This window comes from Pavona decussata, unplaced genomic scaffold (assembly GCF_977016875.1).
Source record: "Pavona decussata unplaced genomic scaffold, jaPavDecu1.1 SCAFFOLD_90, whole genome shotgun sequence".
NCBI lineage: Eukaryota > Metazoa > Cnidaria > Anthozoa > Scleractinia > Agariciidae > Pavona > Pavona decussata.
In genome coordinates this window covers 1,000,595-1,019,834 of record NW_028145507.1, presented here as the reverse complement: position 1 = coordinate 1,019,834, position 19,240 = coordinate 1,000,595, and the positions used below count along the sequence as shown (strand labels likewise).

Here is a 19,240-nt window from a genome sequence, read left to right as displayed (position 1 = left end):
TGAATCTCTGTCAAAAACATTGCGCACGTATTTTAGTTTTAGGGCCTGGTGAGTTATCAGGACTTTCGAGAAACGGTTCCCTGTACTCCTTTTCTAATTTATTTAATCACTTTCTCTTGACTGTAAGTTCTTTCCAGAGTAGGTAGGTGCTTACTGAAAAAATACCATAAGTAAGGAGTGTTTCATGTATTTATTTTTCAGTTATTGTACAAATGTACTGATGCTAATTACACTTACATTCATTACATCCCTCAACCTTTCGTTCGCTACCTTACTGAAAAGAAGGATATTTATTTTTATACTTATTTATACTATTTTTTTTTTTGTATTTTTCTAATTGCTTATACAACAACAAAAAAAACAACGAAGCTGAACTCATTTTTGTCCTTATTTACATGCCAATAGTTCGAGATTGAGAACTGCAACGAAACGGGATTCTATAATAAAACTCTTTACTATCCGGAAGAATTTTGAAGTTTTTTGTTCTTTAAGATTGATTTCGCCTCAGAAGAAGCCTTTTAGGGTCTGATGGTTGAAAATAAATAACACTCCCAGCCCTGAACACAATATCACGTTTAGTTTCAGATCTTGGTATGGTTCGTGTTGAACGCTGTGGTAGATGTTTCACAACTATGCACATAATATTTTTTTCTAGCTCCCAGGCGTCATTCTTCGACTTAAATGTTCAATGTACCAGCTTTATATACCTGCCAACTTTTTCTGACAAGAAGGCGTGAGTTTTTTGACGACACGATTATATCCGAAGATTTCCGAAGACTTTCCGATTAATTCTGAAGTTCTCAAGAAAATGATTATGCTCCATACGGACCTTCAAAAATCAGAGATTTTGGGAAAACTATCGCCATTTATTTATTTTACGTGGACTTTACATTTCTCGCATTGGTTTGGAAAGTGTGTCATAGCTCACATTTTTCAACCAGGCGTGAGAAATTAGTGGATAAGCGTGACCTCCCACAGGCCCCAGAAAGACAGTAGCTATCCAGACGACGTCTGTGATTGGAGAACGAAACAATAGGTCATTGGTTGGGAACAATGGATCCCCCGCAGAAAACAATGTACTAGGGGACCAATGCAAATAGAGGTCTGGAAGAGGTACTGTACTATCCCAGGCCTAAGAGTTGGCAGGTATAAGCTATATATCGTATGACTATTTTAATATCAAATACTCTATAGATTCGTGTTTCGTAGAAATAACCACACAATCAGAACTGATATAAACACAGTGAAACTAGCTGTGCTTCTGAATCCATTTGAGTAACTGAATTCCCACACACTGTCCGTATCAGGCCCGCTGTCGGCTCGTGTAGACGTTTTTGTTTTGGCAGCTGATGTAACTTTTCTTCTACTATAGAATGTTTGATGTGACGTCACTGTTGTAGAGCTTGGAATCTGGCGTGGCCTTGGACATCCTAAAAAACAAGACAAGTGTCATTCGGTTATGAAATAGTGACAAACAATTACAGATGTAACACGCGAATATTTAATTTAATTTACATTATTTAAGGAGGCTAGAGGCAGTTTTTTTGGACTTAGGGTGGAAGTTTTGAAATTACAATCTCGCATACAAGATAAACTTCCATCTTCTTCGCACTACTTCATCATTTCAACATATGATCAAAGTTATTTTTCTCATCGGTTTCCAAGCAACAGCTATTACCATAACAACGGAAGCGCATAGCCTCTCATTTTAAACATTGTCGATTATCTGGAAATCTAGTCAGACACTTTATGACGAAACTTTAGGGATTTAAACTACTCAATCTAGACAACTTGTAGGCGAAATTAGGAAAAAATCTGTAAGAGCGTTTTCAAGTAAATAATGAATCAATTTTTACGAGGTGATTTTGTTTATTCCAGCATTTTTCACCATTATCTCTGACAAAATAAAACTTGACACTTTGTCTTTTCTGTTAAAAGGTCCTTGCTCATAGCAAAACATTCTAAATGTATATTGAGCTTCATGGGTGTCTCCGATTTTAAGATATTTATGTTTGAAAACAGTTAAAATAAAGCGCAGATGAATGAAAAAGTTTCTACTTTGCATAAATCGAGATATCTTCAAAAAACCCCAGCAGATTTAACTGTTAAATTACAAGCGGTTAGAGTAAGAATTCTTTTCAATATTCACGTAAGTTTTAGGCTCAGGAACCGAAACCGGTGTTAGATAAGAAGGTTGAATCTTGGTCAAGTTTCAGTTATTATTCGCTTTCTCCGAACAAGAATTTTATTTTGTTTGTCCCGGTCTATTCCACTGCTATTCACGTGCTCTGAATATTTATGATAACGTGAAGTCGTGCAAAAGGTAACATTTACATAAATACACTCGATTGCAAAAACGTTGACACCTAAAAAGCATAAACCGTGAACGATGAGACCCAATGGCTTTGTGGGTATAAGTGTACTAAATTTATTTGCATAATATTCTATTCTCGTGCGACGGTTGACTCGACCAAAATTAGTTGCACGTGGTGAATGATGGAAACTGTGCAAGCTTTCCTTAAAGTGCCCAAGTTGGCCAACAAGGACCAATTTGAGTGATATCGCGATTTGGCTAAGTTCAAATCAGTCAATGAACTTAAGCAATATTTGGTAGAAAATTATTCGGAAGAATTAAGTCAGCACTGTATTCTTTCTTGCAAAGAATGGGAATCGTAAATTATTGATTGGAAATGAGGTTATTGTTTAAACCGCTACCCACAAATCCGTTGGGTCTCATAGTTCACGGTTTATGCATTTTAGGTGTCAACGTTTTTGCAATCGAGTGTATATGCTCCTGCTTCTCAAGTCTTCCATTGTAAATTTTACCTTTTGCACGACTTCACGTTATGATAAATATTCAAAGCACGTGAATAGCAGTGAAATAGACCGTTACAAACAAAATAAAATTCTTGTTCGGAGAAAGCGAACTTGACCAAGATTCAGCCTTCTTATCTCACACCAATTTCGGTTCCTGAGCCTAAAACTTGCGTAGATATCGAAATGAATTATTACTTTGACCGCTTGTAATTTAACAGAAAAATCTGTGGGGGCATTTTAAAGATATCTCGATTTATGCAAAGTAGGAACTTTTTCATTCATCTGCGCTTTTTTTTCACTGTTTTTAAACATAGATATCTTAAAATCGGAGACACCCATGAAGCTCAATATACATTTAGAATGTTTTGCTATCAGGAAAGACCCTTTGACAGAAAACTGACAAAGAGTCAAGTTTTATTTTGCCAGAGATATTGGTGAAAAATGCTGGAATAAACAAAATCACCTCGTAAAAATTGATTCATTATTTACTTGAAAATGCTCTTACAGATTTTTTTCTAATTTCGCCTACAAGTTGTCTAGATTGAGTAGTTTAAATCCCTAAAGTTTCGTCATAAAGTGTCTGACTAGATTTCCAGATAATCGACAATGTTTAAAATGAGAGGCTATGCGCTTCCGTTGCTATGGTAATAGCTGTTGCTTGGAAACCGATGAGAAAATTAACTTTGATCATATGTTGAAATGATGATGTACTATGAAGGAGATCGAAGTTTATCTTGTATGCGAGATTGTAATTTCAAAACTTCCACCCTTAGTCCAAAAAAACTGCCTCGAGCCTCCTTAAACCAGGTCCCTGACATTTTCAGCTTCTTAGTTATTTCAGGGAGCTGGTAAGCCCTTGACATTTCAAAATCAACTAAATATATTAATAACTTTTTAATCGGGGTAATAAAGTCTTGTTGTTGTTGTTGTTGTTGTCGAACGGCAAAAATGACCACGTGACCACGATTTTCCCGCCATTTTTTGCGTTTGCCGGTTGCCGTTTCTACCTGAAAACAGGCTATTTTGTGTTTGCCGTCTACGTGAGAACAACGTAAGTATTTCTTCCTTTTTTCTTATACATATAAGTAGTTAATTGTTGAAAACAAGTACCTCAATAATTTTTCCGGCAAGTCATACTACTAAAATTAAGTATAAAATTAAGCAAATTAAGTTTTGATGTTTAAAAATCCTTCATAACTGACTCCTTCATGAACTCACCACAGTGAGCTGTAAAACAGCTTCATCGGAACTCTCAAAATTGAAGCTCAAGTCAAAAGGCTCACGCTAATTTTACGTGAAACGGCAAGGTGATGTTTGCCGTTTCACGTAAACGCGATGCTAAAAGGTCCGCAGGGACACAAAAATCGGCATGCAAGAAGTAAAAAAATGTCTGAATTAGTTCTGAAGTATTTCCTTCCACCTACTTCCACAACAGATGTTGCGCATGGAAGAGCAGGAAATATTTCGGACAGCAATGTTTCCGAACAACACTTGTGGTTTGCGGTGGCCTTTATAGCTGATACTGGAACTGTAAGGAGAAACTAGGTACTGACAACTCTTTGGACATTATAAAGTCACTTGCTACGATAAGTTATTAGAACAAATTCCTTTAACTTTATTTTGTGAGGGTTTTTGACCTGAGGACTCGGCACAAGGTAAATATATCACATTTTCCTGAGCGGCAGGTCAATAACATGCTTATAGCTGGATTGCATCACCACCATGTTTGGTAGTCAAAATTAAGAAAATTTGCTTACATAGTTTGCATAAAAATGGAAGTTAACTCCCAGAGGAGAAAAATCTTATTGTTCCATACTACCAACATGGACGCCATGACGTCACGTACAATCAAGCTATTTTTCAGTTGGTGAGGTTTTCTTATGCAAACCAAATATCTCTTCTCTCCTCGATAACATTCTATGTACATGATATATTGCAAATACACTATTCTCATTGCCTTAGTGGGGCCCACACGTGATGACATCGGATGGTATTTATGTTTTGCTGTTTGTTGCAAATTTGCATTATACACTTCACTTCGCTGTGAACGGAAAAACACCGAGAGAGGAGAGAATGTACGATAAAATAGTTTTCACGGTCTCTTGTTTCAACCTTGTAACAACTCGAAGAATAGATTGGACGGCAGTGAGTCTTCTAAGGAAAACGGGAGAAAAAAGTTTTGGTTAAAGTTACATCAAGGAGCTTAAAGGTATGATTCTAACAAATATTTTGTTGTTGTTGTTGTTGTTGTTGTTGTTGTTGTTGTTGTTGTTGGTTAAGACCATGATTGAGATAAAATTGTCCAACCTCGTTCCCAGAGTTTTTCCCCTGAAAATTGTCTTAACGTCGTATAACGTATATGGATTGAACGAAACTATCACTGTATGTGCATCCACTGTCCATTTAGCGTTATTTTTAGTAATATATTAAACAGGAGAAAGCGTGTTTCATCAGATATCCAATCACTGAGAAGTAGGTTGAAAAAAAAGAGGCGCAGCCGAGTTTTTTAAACGACTTCAAGGTGTTTGGATATCTGATGAAACACTTTGGAGTGTTTGATATGGCTTTTCAAATGATCAATAATTCTTGGAGAAATTCAACGCTAAAGTTCAAAATTTTATGGTAATTAGGAACACACATCCAAACCACGGTCACGGTAGTAATTTACTTTGTTTTCTCTTGATGGATTTTTAATGAGCTTGAGAATTACCTTTCAAGGGGCCTCTGTGGAAGACTGTTGATGGGATTTTCCCCTTTACACTGCTACTGTTGTTAGTTATTATTTCATCCAGGCCCTCCCCTATTACAATCGAAGTCGCCACCAGCTTCTCATATTGCAGGAATTATTGAATATGTTCCTCCGAAAGGAATAATGAAAACCGAGCCAACTGAAAAAAGAGAGGGTAATTGAAGGAGGACCTCAAAATGTGGTTTAGCTTGTTTCCAGAGTTCAATACTCACCTTCATAAGTTTGACTGAAAAGTAAGACTATTTATTAGAGGAGAACCTTGCAATGTAATTTAACTTGTTGCCAGAGTTCAGAACTCACCTTCATAAGTTTTACATAGGTAAATCTCCACCCTCATACATATCTGTCCGAGGGGTGTCCAGGCCCAAGGGTTGAGCCGCACATAACGGGCATTGATGCGTCGCTCAAACGTGTTCTTATGTACTGTAAACTCGTCCCTGTTTCCACGGAGAATCTGTAGATCAACAGAAAATGGATGCATTATGAGGCATGTCAACAAAATTATATGTGCACTGTTAATAATTCTCAGTTAATAAGCAAGGAAAGTGATGAAAACATAGTAGCTATCATTTTGATCTTAGGGATATATTTCCCTTCCTCAGAGCCAGAATGGGACTACCTTTGCAACTGCTAATTAGATTCCTTTCAACTTAAGAAGCGCGCTTGATTTGGCAAATTCCTCCGAGTCTATTTAACCTTCAACTAAATTGTAGTTCAGCATTTGCTATCTATATTTCAAGCATTCTTACCTGTGGTTCGTTGCTACTCTGATTTCTGTATGTTTCCCATTGGTAGCCGTCTACACTATAGTTGAGCATGTATTCTGTTACCCAGGTCCCCATCACAGAACCTTGGGTCGCAACTCCGGAGATATTTCGAACTTCTGCCAGATCAACCTTTAAGGGAAAATAACAGATTTAACCCCTTTCCACTGGCGTTAGAGATGTTTGTGATAAATTATTTCTTCTCTGTACTGGTTTCTTGTTGGGTATGTGCACAGAGACCATGTCAGATACCATTTTAGCTTGGTTGAATGTACAACTTTTTACTCAACAAACAAAGTGAAATGAGACAAGTTCTTTATTTTATGGAGCCAGCTAACATAAGATTTGCATGTTTACTTAAACGCTGTCTTCATCGAACTGCAATATAGCTCTAAGGCTTTAGGTCTTGGTCGCTATTGGTTAACTTCCTTCTCTTGGCACAGCCAGACGATACTCAAGGGCCGGGACCCAAGGAGAACAGAAAGCAAATTTGTGTAAGCTAACACAGTTTGATCTGTTCGGCTTTTGTAACCGAAAATATAAATTGCCGAAAATTTCAGTGAACTGAATCTTATTTTCCCAATTTACAAGCTGCTGTTTGCTTTCCGAAAATGCTAGCTAGCCTTTTTTCGCACTTTTAACGACGTATTTTACCCTCCAAAAGCAAAAGGGATTAGTGTTTCAGCGTTGAGAAAGTTTGAGGTGACACTGTACTAAAGAAAACGCTTGTTTGTTTTCGCAATTTATTCTTAATTTCTGAGGTGGGTAGGTGGTCATTCCGAACAGATATTCCACCAAAATGAACCATTGAGTATAGCTGACTATACTCACTAAAAATAATGATACTCTATAAAAAATCAGTTTATTTCATCATCAGTGTAAATGCTCTACATGCTATTAAGAATCTTCACATTATTTTGCAAAATTTTTCGGAAGTACTTGTAACCGTTTCCATAAAACTGGGAATAATGGTTTGGAAATTCCATCTTTCACTGAAAATTTGTCTTCGATAGATTTGGGCCAGTGGTGGAGTTCGGAAGATCATAAGCAGGGGCGTAGCGTCCATATACGCACGTACGCCCGTGCGTACAGCTGAGATCTGAGTTAAAACTTTTTTTCTCATTCAATTTGCTGGGTAATAATTTCATATTTTCTTATACTGGCGTTTTTTATTAGAATTCCAGGCCCGTAGCAAGGTTAAAACAACTGAGGGGGCTTAGCGAAATAGTCAAACAAAACTATTCCCCCCCCCCCCCCCCTCGCCCCGTCACTCAAAACACGGACTGATTAGGGAATTTAAGATGCAACGAGAACAGGAAAAAAAAAAAAAAAAAAAAAAAAAAAAAGGAGATTTAGTAAGTAAAACAATAACTTTGCACCTGCATCACACTTTTTGGTACATTTTTTGCCGTTTCTTTTACGTGAACTACCATGTGAAATTTCCTTATTTTACGTTTGAAGGAGGACGTAACCAAATGACGACAATTTTTTCTTTCTCTTTTAAAATTTGGCTTGAACTGGGCAGTAAGAATCCGACTGTGGGAGCATTGTGGGACATTTGTATTGCTATAAATGATCGGATGACTTAGAAAACAAGTCAACTCTCTCTTGTGAGCGACCACCCTTGGTGTACGACAAAGTGGTCGCTTACGGGAAGTGATCGCTTACCGGAGAAATCAACGAAATAAGCGTAATACTGGATTGATTAGTTAATTACATAAAAATTTTACCTTAGCAGCTAAAATTAGGCAAATAGAAACTAATTTATTTGATTTTTTTCACATCTATTCATTCTTCTGATGAAACTTTGTATAACAATTAGGAACAGATCTGTCCCGTTTACCTACAGATCTAATTATAGCCATCTTCTCTGTCTGTAAAGTGTTATTATCTGTCAGAAGGTTTTGCAAGGCTGATCGGACTGCGTAGAAAACTTAACACGACAGCGACATGATAGAGACCAAACCGAGAATCAACAGAAAAGCAAAACTTTGCTTCACAAGTGCATGGCCAAACCATGTTAAAAAGAACTACAGCATATTGTATCTGAAAAGATCTACGGTCCAAAACATAAAAGCAAACAATCTGCAAGGAACCGCACAACGAAAATGTTGCAAGTATACGCAGGATCTGTCAGCAGTCCGGGGTAACGTCATTAAAAAAATTGAACTTTCTTTGTCACTTCTAAATAATGATTTACTAACGATCATACGTGATTAGTGTGATTATGTTGGGTGGTCGCTTGCCAGAGACAGAAAACGAAATAATAGGTGTAATTTCTGGCCTAAAAAGTGGTCGCGGTCTCTTAAGAAATTTGAGTGGTGGTCGCTCACGAGAGAGCTCTTGAAACAGTATTTAACAGAGAAACAAAACGGTTGTTTACGAAGTGGTCGCTTACGGGGAGGTGGTCGCCTAAGAGAAGTGGTCGCTGTGAGAGAGTTGACTGTAGTTTATTTCAATAGCTTTTACGGCTTGAGATTCATGGTTGATTTCGATCCATTTTGGTTTTTATTTCCGATTCACATCGTAGGAGTGCCTTTGTTGCTGTTGCATATAAAAACAAACTGTTAGCCAAGGAAACTGACAGGTAGTAAACAACTTTTTAAACTAGCTGTGAAAAGGGAGGCTTGCAGCGTCAGAGTTCAAGACTGATTGCTGCCAATTAATTTGGTTTAATTATTTATTTTTTGGCAGATTGTTTTTTGACTTCCAAAAATTCTGGGGGGCCTCAAGCCCCCCCTGCCCCTCCCCCTGCTACGGGCCTGAATTCCCATTATCCAAGCATTAATAATTCAGTGCTGGCCACTAATAATAGCAAAACGCATTCGAGTGGTAAGCAAAAATAGGAAAAACGCCTCACAAGATGGAAGCACAAATGGAGTGGCATGGATCCGAATGCGACGCCGCAGACTTTGGTTAAGACTCTTGATCACGTAAACTCCCAATTTTATCCCGATGTACTATGTAGCTCTCGTAACATTGTTAACTTATTCTCTGTCTACATGCACTGCCGCACGTAGCTTCAGTAGCATGAAGAGACTAAAATCTCCGCTGCGATGTACGATGACGGACGAAAGATTAAGCTCCCTAGCAATCCTTCATATACATAAACATAAGAACGTGGATATTGACAGTTTGGTAACGGAATTTGCCCGTCTTAAGGGTCGACGCCTCGCCCTTTGCTTGTGACCTGTCTTCATTGTCTTTGTATTTTTTTTTTTCTTTTCGGAACACTGTAGCTTACAGAAATTACTAGGGAAACGGTTAAAATAAACAACTTTCTACTGCATTTTTGCCGCATTACTTATTGAAACTGCCCCGCAGAAAAACCAGGAGATGGCATTTCCGAGACCCTAAATTTCAAAATTTTCTGGGGGAGCATGCCCCCAGCCCCCCTACTTGTAAGCGAAAAATTTATTCTCGTGCGTACATCTTCAACATCCCACGCTACGCCCCTGATAAGCACAAGCAATTGCACACAGCCACTATCTCAGCCAATCGAAATAGACTTGTTGTTCAGTCGTAATACTGTAGTGCAGAATACCTGTATATACTGGGACGTGTCTTCCGAGCCTGCGCACCAGCTTCCCCACAAAGCTGAACCATTCACTTGTTTGAACACGTTGTGGAGCCGTCCTTGTGATGGGTGATGTCCGCTGGTAAAGGAAGACGCGGTCACCTGTCTGTCAGTTATTTGTCTGTTCTCCATTCCTGCTGCTATGCTACAATCCTTATAATTACCATCTGTACAGTGACGAAATAGTGAAGCATTTACTGAAAATTATCTGGCATTGTTATGTGGGTGTATCCTAAAGGTTTTCCTTTAAATACATGACTTTTATAAGAGATGTGCCCACGCAAACACCGTGGGATAAACCAGTGGATCATTCTACGAGAAGGATTAAGACACATTAAAAGAAAATTAATGTTGGAAAGAATATGAGTGTTTTGTGCCCTTCCAAAGTTCGAAAACTTTGTTATTAGTGTCAGTGAACTTTGTCACCAGTGTTAGTGACGGTTCTCTTACGTCTTTAACAGAAACTGTGGGTAAAACCGCCTCCCAGTATGACACGTACTCTATGTAAAGCTGCAAGGTTAGTTCACAGAAAACAATATCAGATGCAGCGTGAAGCAGCGTTGACATTTGTCTTGCTGGCCACCATTACGTACATTTAGTTGCAAACTGTTTATACCACATCATAGCTTAAACCGAGAACAAAAGCGTGTAATGTTATGGTCTCTCTGTAGGAAGTTTCAAACTAATGCCCGTTTTATATAATATTGAAACACCTTTTCTGATTCGAATAAAAAACCTAATCAAAAGGCTAGTTTTGATACACCAACTTTCTCAGTTTGGCTCAAGGGTAAAAGCTTAGTGCGAGCAAGGTGGTGTTTATATAGCAAAGTTATAGCTTACCTTCCTTGGTATCACAGCCATAAATTTCCAGTCTCATGCACACTATACCATAGGTGTTCCATTCCAGTGCCTTGATTCGTATTACCCGCGCTATTATCGCTTCATCCAACTTGTTTGTCACTACTGAATCCCCATCATTGTTACCTTTTAACACCTAACAATAACAATAATAATTCATTTATAATTGGTAAAGTAGACAGTGCCATTTTCCAACTGAATCTCCTCATTTGGCTTCAATTATAGCTAGGCAAAAACAAGAAATGTAACCTTTAGATGAAATCTTATTAAAATACTTAAGCTAAGTGCTTGCCGAGTGCTCTGAAAAACTGCAGCAAGTTTACGACCTTCATTTTCCCTTCGGCCGATCAAAACTGAATGACTGATATGAAATGACAATTTCAAGTTATCAAGCTTCTTTATGGTTGCTAAAGCTATATACTATAGCCAAAAGGATCACCACATGGCTTGATTCAAAACACCTTTAGTAATACTGATTCTTTATGCTTGATGTCAAGTTGTATTTTTGCTTTCAACAAGGAAAGTCTATCTTTTTATTTTGTGTTCATGTGTCTCAAGAGTGTTCAATTACTATCTATGGTCCTCTAAATCAATCCATAGTTATAACGCTTAAAAAAATTAAAGTGTGTATTTATGTATGTTTTAAACAACTGTTTCGACCGCATCTCTTGATTGGTCATGACCGCTAAAACAGACCGGTCATAATATGAAATGAAAGCAAACCTTCAGATCACCCAGAAAAACAACACTCTTTCTAAAACCGTTTATTATTTCTTGACCTTACAAGAGAACGAGAGAGAGAAAAAGAGAAATGTGAGCTAACCGGGCGCTCGAGGGGCAATTGGTATGGCTTACCGTATATTTATTGAGTGACTTGTATGTTTGCCAGTTTAGTCCATCACAGCTGTAGTTTAAAGAATATTTTTTGACCCAGTTTCCCAATGGAAAATTTAATCCTTGAGAAGCCACTGCTGTGACAACTGTCTCCTTTGTGAAATCCACCTGCAGGTAAGGAGCATAATCACCCTCCGCAGCACACCAACCACCGAACGTGCCATCCCGCGCACGCCTGTGAGAGACACGTACAATTTTATGATTAGTTCACTCAGAAAAGATTGAATTAAGGATGAACTATTGCTAGAAATGAGGGTTTCGAAGTCTGCTCTTTGTTTCCCAAGCTTCATAACTGTTTGGGGTTAAACTCGGCCCGGGGAGCCAGCCACTGATATTATTCATTTGCGACTTAAGGCCCGAGAAAACATTGTTCAGTAAACCTTCGATGCATCCTCAACTTGGAAACATGTTTTGAAAGCAAAGCTTGTTTCAATGAAGCAGAAAATTCTTCGAATTGGTTCACTGAACCATTCTCTCCAAGACGCATATCTCCGATTTCGATCGCTCGTCATGGCATGTTTTGAAGGATGTTTTATTATGGTAAAAAGAATCACCTTGATTGTAGGAAGCACACGTCACTGACGATTTCTGCTAATTGCCTCCACGATATATCAAACTGCCTGATGTGTGCATGGGTTTAGTGGCTTTCAAACTGCGTGATGTGTTACCTGCTTTAGTTCTGTCAGGCCTGACTCACGTTTTTCCCGCCCTTACCACCGGCCGGTTACATTGCTTCGGGTTTTGGTTTTGATTGATCGGTCAGTCACTGCCGACATTAGAGAACCACTGTCTGTTACTTCATCAAATAAAACGTAACTCGTCCGTCGCTCTAGCGAGGAACAAACACTATTACAAATTTCAGTCTTTTTGAACGAGTTTTGATGTGCCACACGGAAAAAGATTTTGTTGACGATATTCTGATCTACATAAAAGAACGCTGATTTTATTGTTATAAACTACCCGAGTATAAACTGCAATATGCATTCACGTAATATTAAAGATAAAGCGATTTACAAACTCTATTCCCCCATGCTCATGACATATTGTTTTGTCAAATAAGGAACCTGCCTAACCTTTTATTCCAAAGTCTGCCTGCAGACGGCTGAGTCCACATTGAGTATGACGACGAGGCAGTGATTTGAGAATCATGGATGTCACCTGTGATCATTCCCAAACCAAGAACGCAGTCTGTAGAAGACAAAGTATCAATTATTCACAGTCAAGCCTCCTCAAGTTCACACCCGTTGTTGAAGTTTGTACGTAATGTTGAAACATTACAGTGGCCATTCAAATAGTACCTGTTGCCGCTTTAGTATTGTTTAAGCTTATCATTCTGTAGCAGTCGAGCATTACGTTCGTGTGATCATGTCTGTTATGCTCTGCAAGCTGATTTTAACTCTTGGGTCTGTGGCCTTCAAGGTTTTACCATTTCAATCTTAAGAGTCAAATCTTAAAACAGCCAGTGGTATGGTTTTATCTTTTGATTCTGTGGGTGAAATCCTAAAATGATCATTCATATAAAAGCTACCGATTAATGCCTTTTGTCCGGGCATTGAGAAAATGTAGTATACTTTGCAATGCTTCCCTGTGGTGCTGTTTATTACGTTGTAATAGAAAAGGTGACTCTCACGTTTGAGTCAGGCGTGGTTGAAATCCTAAAATGTAATCATTAAAAAGACAGCCGCTGAGCATTACTTTACTCTGTCGTTACATCATTGGAGTCTAAAGGTAAACCCCAGTAAATGACAGTTTTGTGATAATCAGAATTACCAGAAAGAAGCTTTTTGCGATTATGGAACAGATACTTGGGTGTGAGCCTTCGCGCGAAGGTTCTCGGCTTGGGAATTTGAAATTGAGACGTTGGAGAAATTTGTGTTAATCTCCTGTAAGCCTCGCCCACTGAACATTGTATTACATTTGGTTTCTCTTTTCATTGTTAATTAAGTTGTTATTATTAAGGATAATTGTATTCCTTGAAGTAAGCGGCACTTAGCTAGAAATAGATAGATTCCTAATCCGTTTAACGCTAATGCTACGCTGAATTGAGTGTCTGTTCCTTTCCATAATTATATCACAAGTGTCTCACTTTAGAGCATCTTACACTCAGTCCCAAAGGTAGCATAGCAAAGGTACTTTTTTTTCAGTTTATGACGTGGTTAGCCATCTGTGGTCCATTAAGCATTTGTGGACTATATTTTGCACATACTGTTGATTAAAATATGAGAAAATTGTGTCATCATGATCGGGTGTGTAGTGGAGGCAAAATTCATAAAATGTGACTATTAAATTCGACACTATTGAGCACTGCTTTACTGAGGTCTTTCATTATGCTGTAGAGGGTGCTTCTTAATTTGTCTGCTAATGAAATCTTAAAGTGTTACCATTCAAATGAGTTCCTCTGTGACCACTGATCTAGCAAAATTTTTGAAAAGAACCTTCATGAAGTGTTTTGCAACATTCAAAAGCATTTAGGATATGTAGTTTCCGTATTTAGAAGGACTGAAAGGTTAATCCATGTCATATGTTACATGTAAGATAACCTGGAGATATTTTTGTCTTATGAAGAAGAGATTTTTTTTAGTGTCGGTTAAAAACTGATTTATGATTTTTACTGTCAAGAGGGCGTTTTCCGTTCAATAAACTATTTCAAGTATTGTAAAGTAACAGATGCGGTTTGTTGAGATTGATTTCGGTCATGAGCTTAATTCAGACCTGCCTACTTTCGACCTTTTGAGGGTACGCTTTTAAATCTGTTTTTTAAGAGTTTCAAGGTTGGGTAACACCAAGCTACAATGCTAAACCAAAAGTCCAATAAAAATGATCCCACTGTAGGATCCATACACAGGAATAAGTTGTTAGGCAAATTACTGGCTCAAGATATGAAAATAAGAACTACAGGCTTATATAAAGTCTAATAAACCCAATCATTTGCACGACCACACTAAAGCAAGGTGAAAATAATCACTAAGGATTTCAGTGTTGCGGAGACTGGAAAATAAATTTGCTCTCTTAACTTTTTGTAGCAAAAGCGCAAAGTCTTCTCATCCTTTTAGTCAGCAAAAAAACGATAAAACATCCCAAATCTTATTTCCACCCTCTTCTAACCTTGAATCAGTTGATAACATTTAACTCAGGATAAAACCCTACAGCGAGACCATTTCAAATGAAAGCTACTAAGCAGTGGTAACTTGTGTTGTGATTCATTCTGCTGTCCAGGTAAAGACAGCTTTTAGACTGTGGATAAAATTACATCTTAAACATTTTTTTTTTTTTCAAAAGAAGGCAACTAAACAACACTTTCCCGTGGTACGGATTGTTCTGAGATACGTTACAAACTGATTGTTGTGCCGAATTTCTTGGGAGTCAAATGAATTATGGTGGAAAACAAACAAAAGCGGAAAAGAACTGGTCAAAACTACACTACAGTCATGCTTTTATTTCTCAAAAGCTCACAGATGAAGGCGCAAAGCTCCGCAGGTTTTTTTTTTTTTTTTTTTTTTTCGAAAGTTACGCTCATGGTCATGTTTGTACCATGCGAAAGACAAGGTAATCGAGGAACAAAAAGACATGGACTATCAGAATTTCGGTTATCTAAATATGTAAAATGAAACCATATTGCATGAAACAAACTTTGACTCTACCAGCGAGATGGCATCAGTGTTTTTGTGGCAACTAAAGATTGATTATTTTACTTGTTAAAATATCGATTTAAGGAAATTTCTGTAAGCCGAATACCTAATCTAGACTTTAGGGAACGAATCTTATCAAACCCAAATGGCTAACGGTGGCTAACTGAAAATGCCCTTTACTTTACTTGTTCCTTGCTTCGAAAGTTCGAGTTTTTCTAAGGCAAGCTGAAAACTTCTTTTCTTTTCGTTTTTTCAACTGTATGTGGATGTGTGCCTTGAGATTCCGTGGTTCTAATAATAAGGCGACAATGCGCATGTCCAGACCTGCCGGCCTACGCGGGGAACTCCTTTGATGTTAAAGGTGAAACCGATGACAGTAATTAATAATCATTAATCTTGTTGTTTGACAGTTTGTCCCGAGTTGGTTTCCTGTTTCCTTTTTAGCCGCCTGCTTCTGGGCCAGAAAATGACCAATTTTACAGATCATTAATCTTATGGAAATCCCAAGTGATCAAACGCCCTTAAGATTTTTGCTTATCTCCTAAATTCAGAGATCGAAAGCATTTTTTAACTTGATCAAATAAGCAATTCATGGCTTGAAACCACGGGAAAATTAATAAACTAATGCAAACTTTGTTCACTTTTCCGTTGCATGATATAATTGTTCATTCTGAATTGTTTTGAAATGAGCACGACCTCAGCTCCCACACAACGGACATTCTGAGTTTCAGATAATAAGGCTTGAAATATTCTAAAAATCTCTTTCAGAAACCCAGTTTTTGCATGTGCGCTGCATTCAACCGCTCTTTACTAAGTTCTAGCACATTGAAATTCACCCTCCTTTCAAACTGACTTACAGACTTGAACACGTTGAGGTCGGTAGCGGTAGCTCTTTAGAGTTGACAACTAGATTGACTTCAGAGACGCTCTAACAAGGTGACTAATCTGTTTGTAATCCTTGTAATTGTGAGTAAAGGAAGACTGAATTCATTTGAGATAGGAACCCTCAAGAGTCTTTCTACAGTTCAAAGAAACTCAATTCAGACCAAACATGTGATCTATTATTAATCTAGTGTTAATATTCTTCAGTGAATTCATCATGAATCTAAGTTATTTGTTCGATTCAAATCCAGCCGACCTCATGGCTTATACTTATGGTTGTGTTATATTTTATATCTCGCGACAGAAGGATGCCTCGCGCTCAATTCTCAGTTTATCGTTCGATTTCTACAATATGAAATCTGCGTCAGAAGTTATCTGAATTGTACAGACTCCTGATAGAGTGTTCTCGCAAGAAAGTGGTTTGCTATTACAACCTAAAAGAGCTTCCTGAATCGCTCTAAAAGTTAACATGTTTACCAGCGATTATTGAGGTTCCGAATGCCATATAATGAGTTGTTTTATATGGTTTTATTGATTTATGTACCAATAGCGGGTTTAATTCGTACATGACTTGTACTTACACCAGCAGATCTTATACTTCTCGTAAATTAACCGCACAACATCACAGAAATGTCGGCCCGATTGTATACTGTGCTGAACCACTTTTCAACCGTAATTTACTCAGTGACTCGCCAGTTAGTCGATAACTGTTTTTTACAATTGATTTAAGTGTACTCCGTTAATGTTGTACTGGCTCTGTAGCTGGAGTTAGTTATTAGTGCATTTTCTCCCTAAAAGAACTTTCGGTGATATGAAGCATTGACTCGGTACTAAGATGCGGAAACATGTTTGACTCGCAAATCAATAAATAGTTATCATGACTAAATTAACTCACCAGCTTGACTGCCATGGGTAACGTAAAGAACAAAAGGGATGATTACACCAATTATAGTCCAAGCCATTCTAGTGTCTATTAACAGTAGTATTACTGTAAGGGTAACGGAATCCTTAGAATCCTTAAACGTGTTCTTAACGCCTTCAGTTCGATGTTGTTGCAGACCGCGGTCAGGGGTGTAAAGTTATCCCTCTAGAGTCGCGCAACTAAGTGATAATTAATCTTCGTCAATTACAGTTGTGTCACGCGGTATTCAAACCGCAGTTTCAATTACTTATTGTTCAGTTGAAAAAGGAAGGGAAAAAGAGAGAGAAAGAAAAAGAAAACGTTTAGACAATGTTTATTTTCGGTTACTGTTCTGATTTTTTTTACCAAAGAAGTCCGATTTGACAAGTGTGTAAAGCTAACACAAACAGCTATGGCTTGTTAAAGGATAAACCTGTTTCTCTCTTTACTAAATATTTGCGAAGGAATGACGGTCGGAAAAGAGATCGGAAATACATGCTCAGTTACTCAGGTTCTTCTTTCTCCTCCTGATCGCTCCCTCTAAAACGGAAACGGAAAGCACAAAGAAAAGCTGACTGAGTAACTTAATAATGAGCACGCACTGAGTACCTCAGAGCTCTTTTCTTCGGACACAGTTCTTTGGTGCTGAGTGTTGCAAAGGAAGCCCTTTGAGTTCTGTTATAGCGGCTTTTAGCTCAGGAGTGACGAAAGCAATTACTCGTTTGCTCTGGTTGAGCTTTACTACGCTCTGTGATTGGTTCGCAAAACTTTCTCAACCAACGAGAAACAAAACCAAACCCAATCGTGTCTTGCTCGCGCGCATTTTCCCGCGCTTGGTGTCGGTTACCGTTACTTGCTTCGAGTTCTGATTCGTTCATTACACTGTCTGCCTCTGTTGCGATTGGCCAGAGTAATTACTTTGGTTTTGATTTTACGGCACTCATCTGATGAGCCGCTCTATTGGACCAATTATTGATTTATAGTCAATTGGATTTTGAAAGTCAATGTACAGAGCAGAAAACTTCCCTTTTCACCAAATACTGCACAGTTGGAAACGTCACTTTTCTACGGTCGTTTTATTACTGGGAATTTTTCAAGAGATGGCTACTTATTTAAGCTCGACTGGATTATAATTCATGTTGATTATTCGGTATTAACTCTGGAAATAAAATAAAAAGACTTTGTTGAGTCATTTTCCCTTCCATCCATCCCATTTTACCAGACCCACCAATTGACAGTAAAAACCAGTAACCGTGTGATTGCAAGGACAACTGTGACAAAAAGAAAACATGCACCGAATACTGTAGTATAGGATCTATAAAATCCTGAAGAAGAAAGGCCGTGCTTTTCAAAATATTAAAATCAATATATTTCCCTCATCGTGAGCTGATCAGCCTTGCTCGTTTTGTGTTATTTGTTCTATCAATTCCCGGCTTTAGAAACTACAGGGAGACTGGTACGAATGAGGGACTATGGTATATCGAAATTGCGCCGATGAATGAGTGCATTTCACGGCAGTCTGGTAGTTGTACAGGAAATACTCTTTCAGTGTGAAAACCATTTCACAAGAGCTACGCTACCCCCAAGGAAATGCATATTTTGTCTCCGCTTTAATTCTATATGGTAACCGAATATGATTCCCTTCTACGTACAAGCAGTTAGATCCCATACCTATGACTATGTTGCGATAAACAAGAGCTACAACTGCGGTCATTATTTGTTGAAACACTACATAAACACCCCGATCTCCCCTGCTCCAATGTTGCGTTGCGTTCATAGTGTGTCTTTCACTCTCCGGCTCAGTGAAATTCAACATTGAAGGGGAAAGAGGGAAAGAAAGAAGGGAACCGTTACAACAATTTTGTCTGAGCGTGTAGTTCTGAATCACTTAGCATACGTAATAGCATAAGCACAAAAGTTTTACGCCAGGTAGGCTGAAGAGCAAGAAGGTACCAACGTTACGAGCCACTTAAGTTAAAAACTTGCAAACTAAACAAACTTTCTGTCAGATTGCCAGTTAGTCTGAGGAGTCCGCGTTGCATAAAAATGTCACAGTACAAAACAGATCACTTTGCTGAGCTGACCAGTAATTAGGCAAAAACAAACAAACTTCTAATCAAACTGCAATAAGGCTACAGAGCGAAGCGCTCTTCACAAACAGCCCAAAGG

The 19,240-nt window shown here is 38.2% G+C and overlaps 2 protein-coding genes across 2 annotated transcripts in view; one reads left to right on the top strand and one right to left on the bottom strand.

Moving 5' to 3' along the window:
* Positions 1–175: 175 nt before the first annotated feature.
* Positions 176–17,249, bottom strand: LOC146474351 (EGF-like repeat and discoidin I-like domain-containing protein 3). The gene is made up of 9 exons (XM_085117211.1): positions 17,066–17,249; positions 12,733–12,847; positions 11,621–11,834; positions 10,748–10,901; positions 9,875–10,074; positions 6,316–6,462; positions 5,867–6,020; positions 1,027–1,430; positions 176–969 (listed from the first exon to the last, which is right to left on the bottom strand). Exons 1-8 carry the CDS (start codon positions 17,130–17,132, stop codon positions 1,189–1,191), a joined length of 1,293 nt encoding a protein of 430 aa, XP_084973337.1. The 5' UTR covers positions 17,133–17,249; the 3' UTR covers positions 176–969; positions 1,027–1,188.
* LOC146474350 (uncharacterized) overlaps positions 4,953–19,240 on the top strand; it is a 46,829-nt gene continuing 32,541 nt past the window's right edge. The window contains exon 1 of the mRNA XM_085117197.1: positions 4,953–5,026. The gene's annotated coding sequence lies outside the window, so the exon portion shown is untranslated. The remainder of the gene's footprint in view (positions 5,027–19,240) is intronic.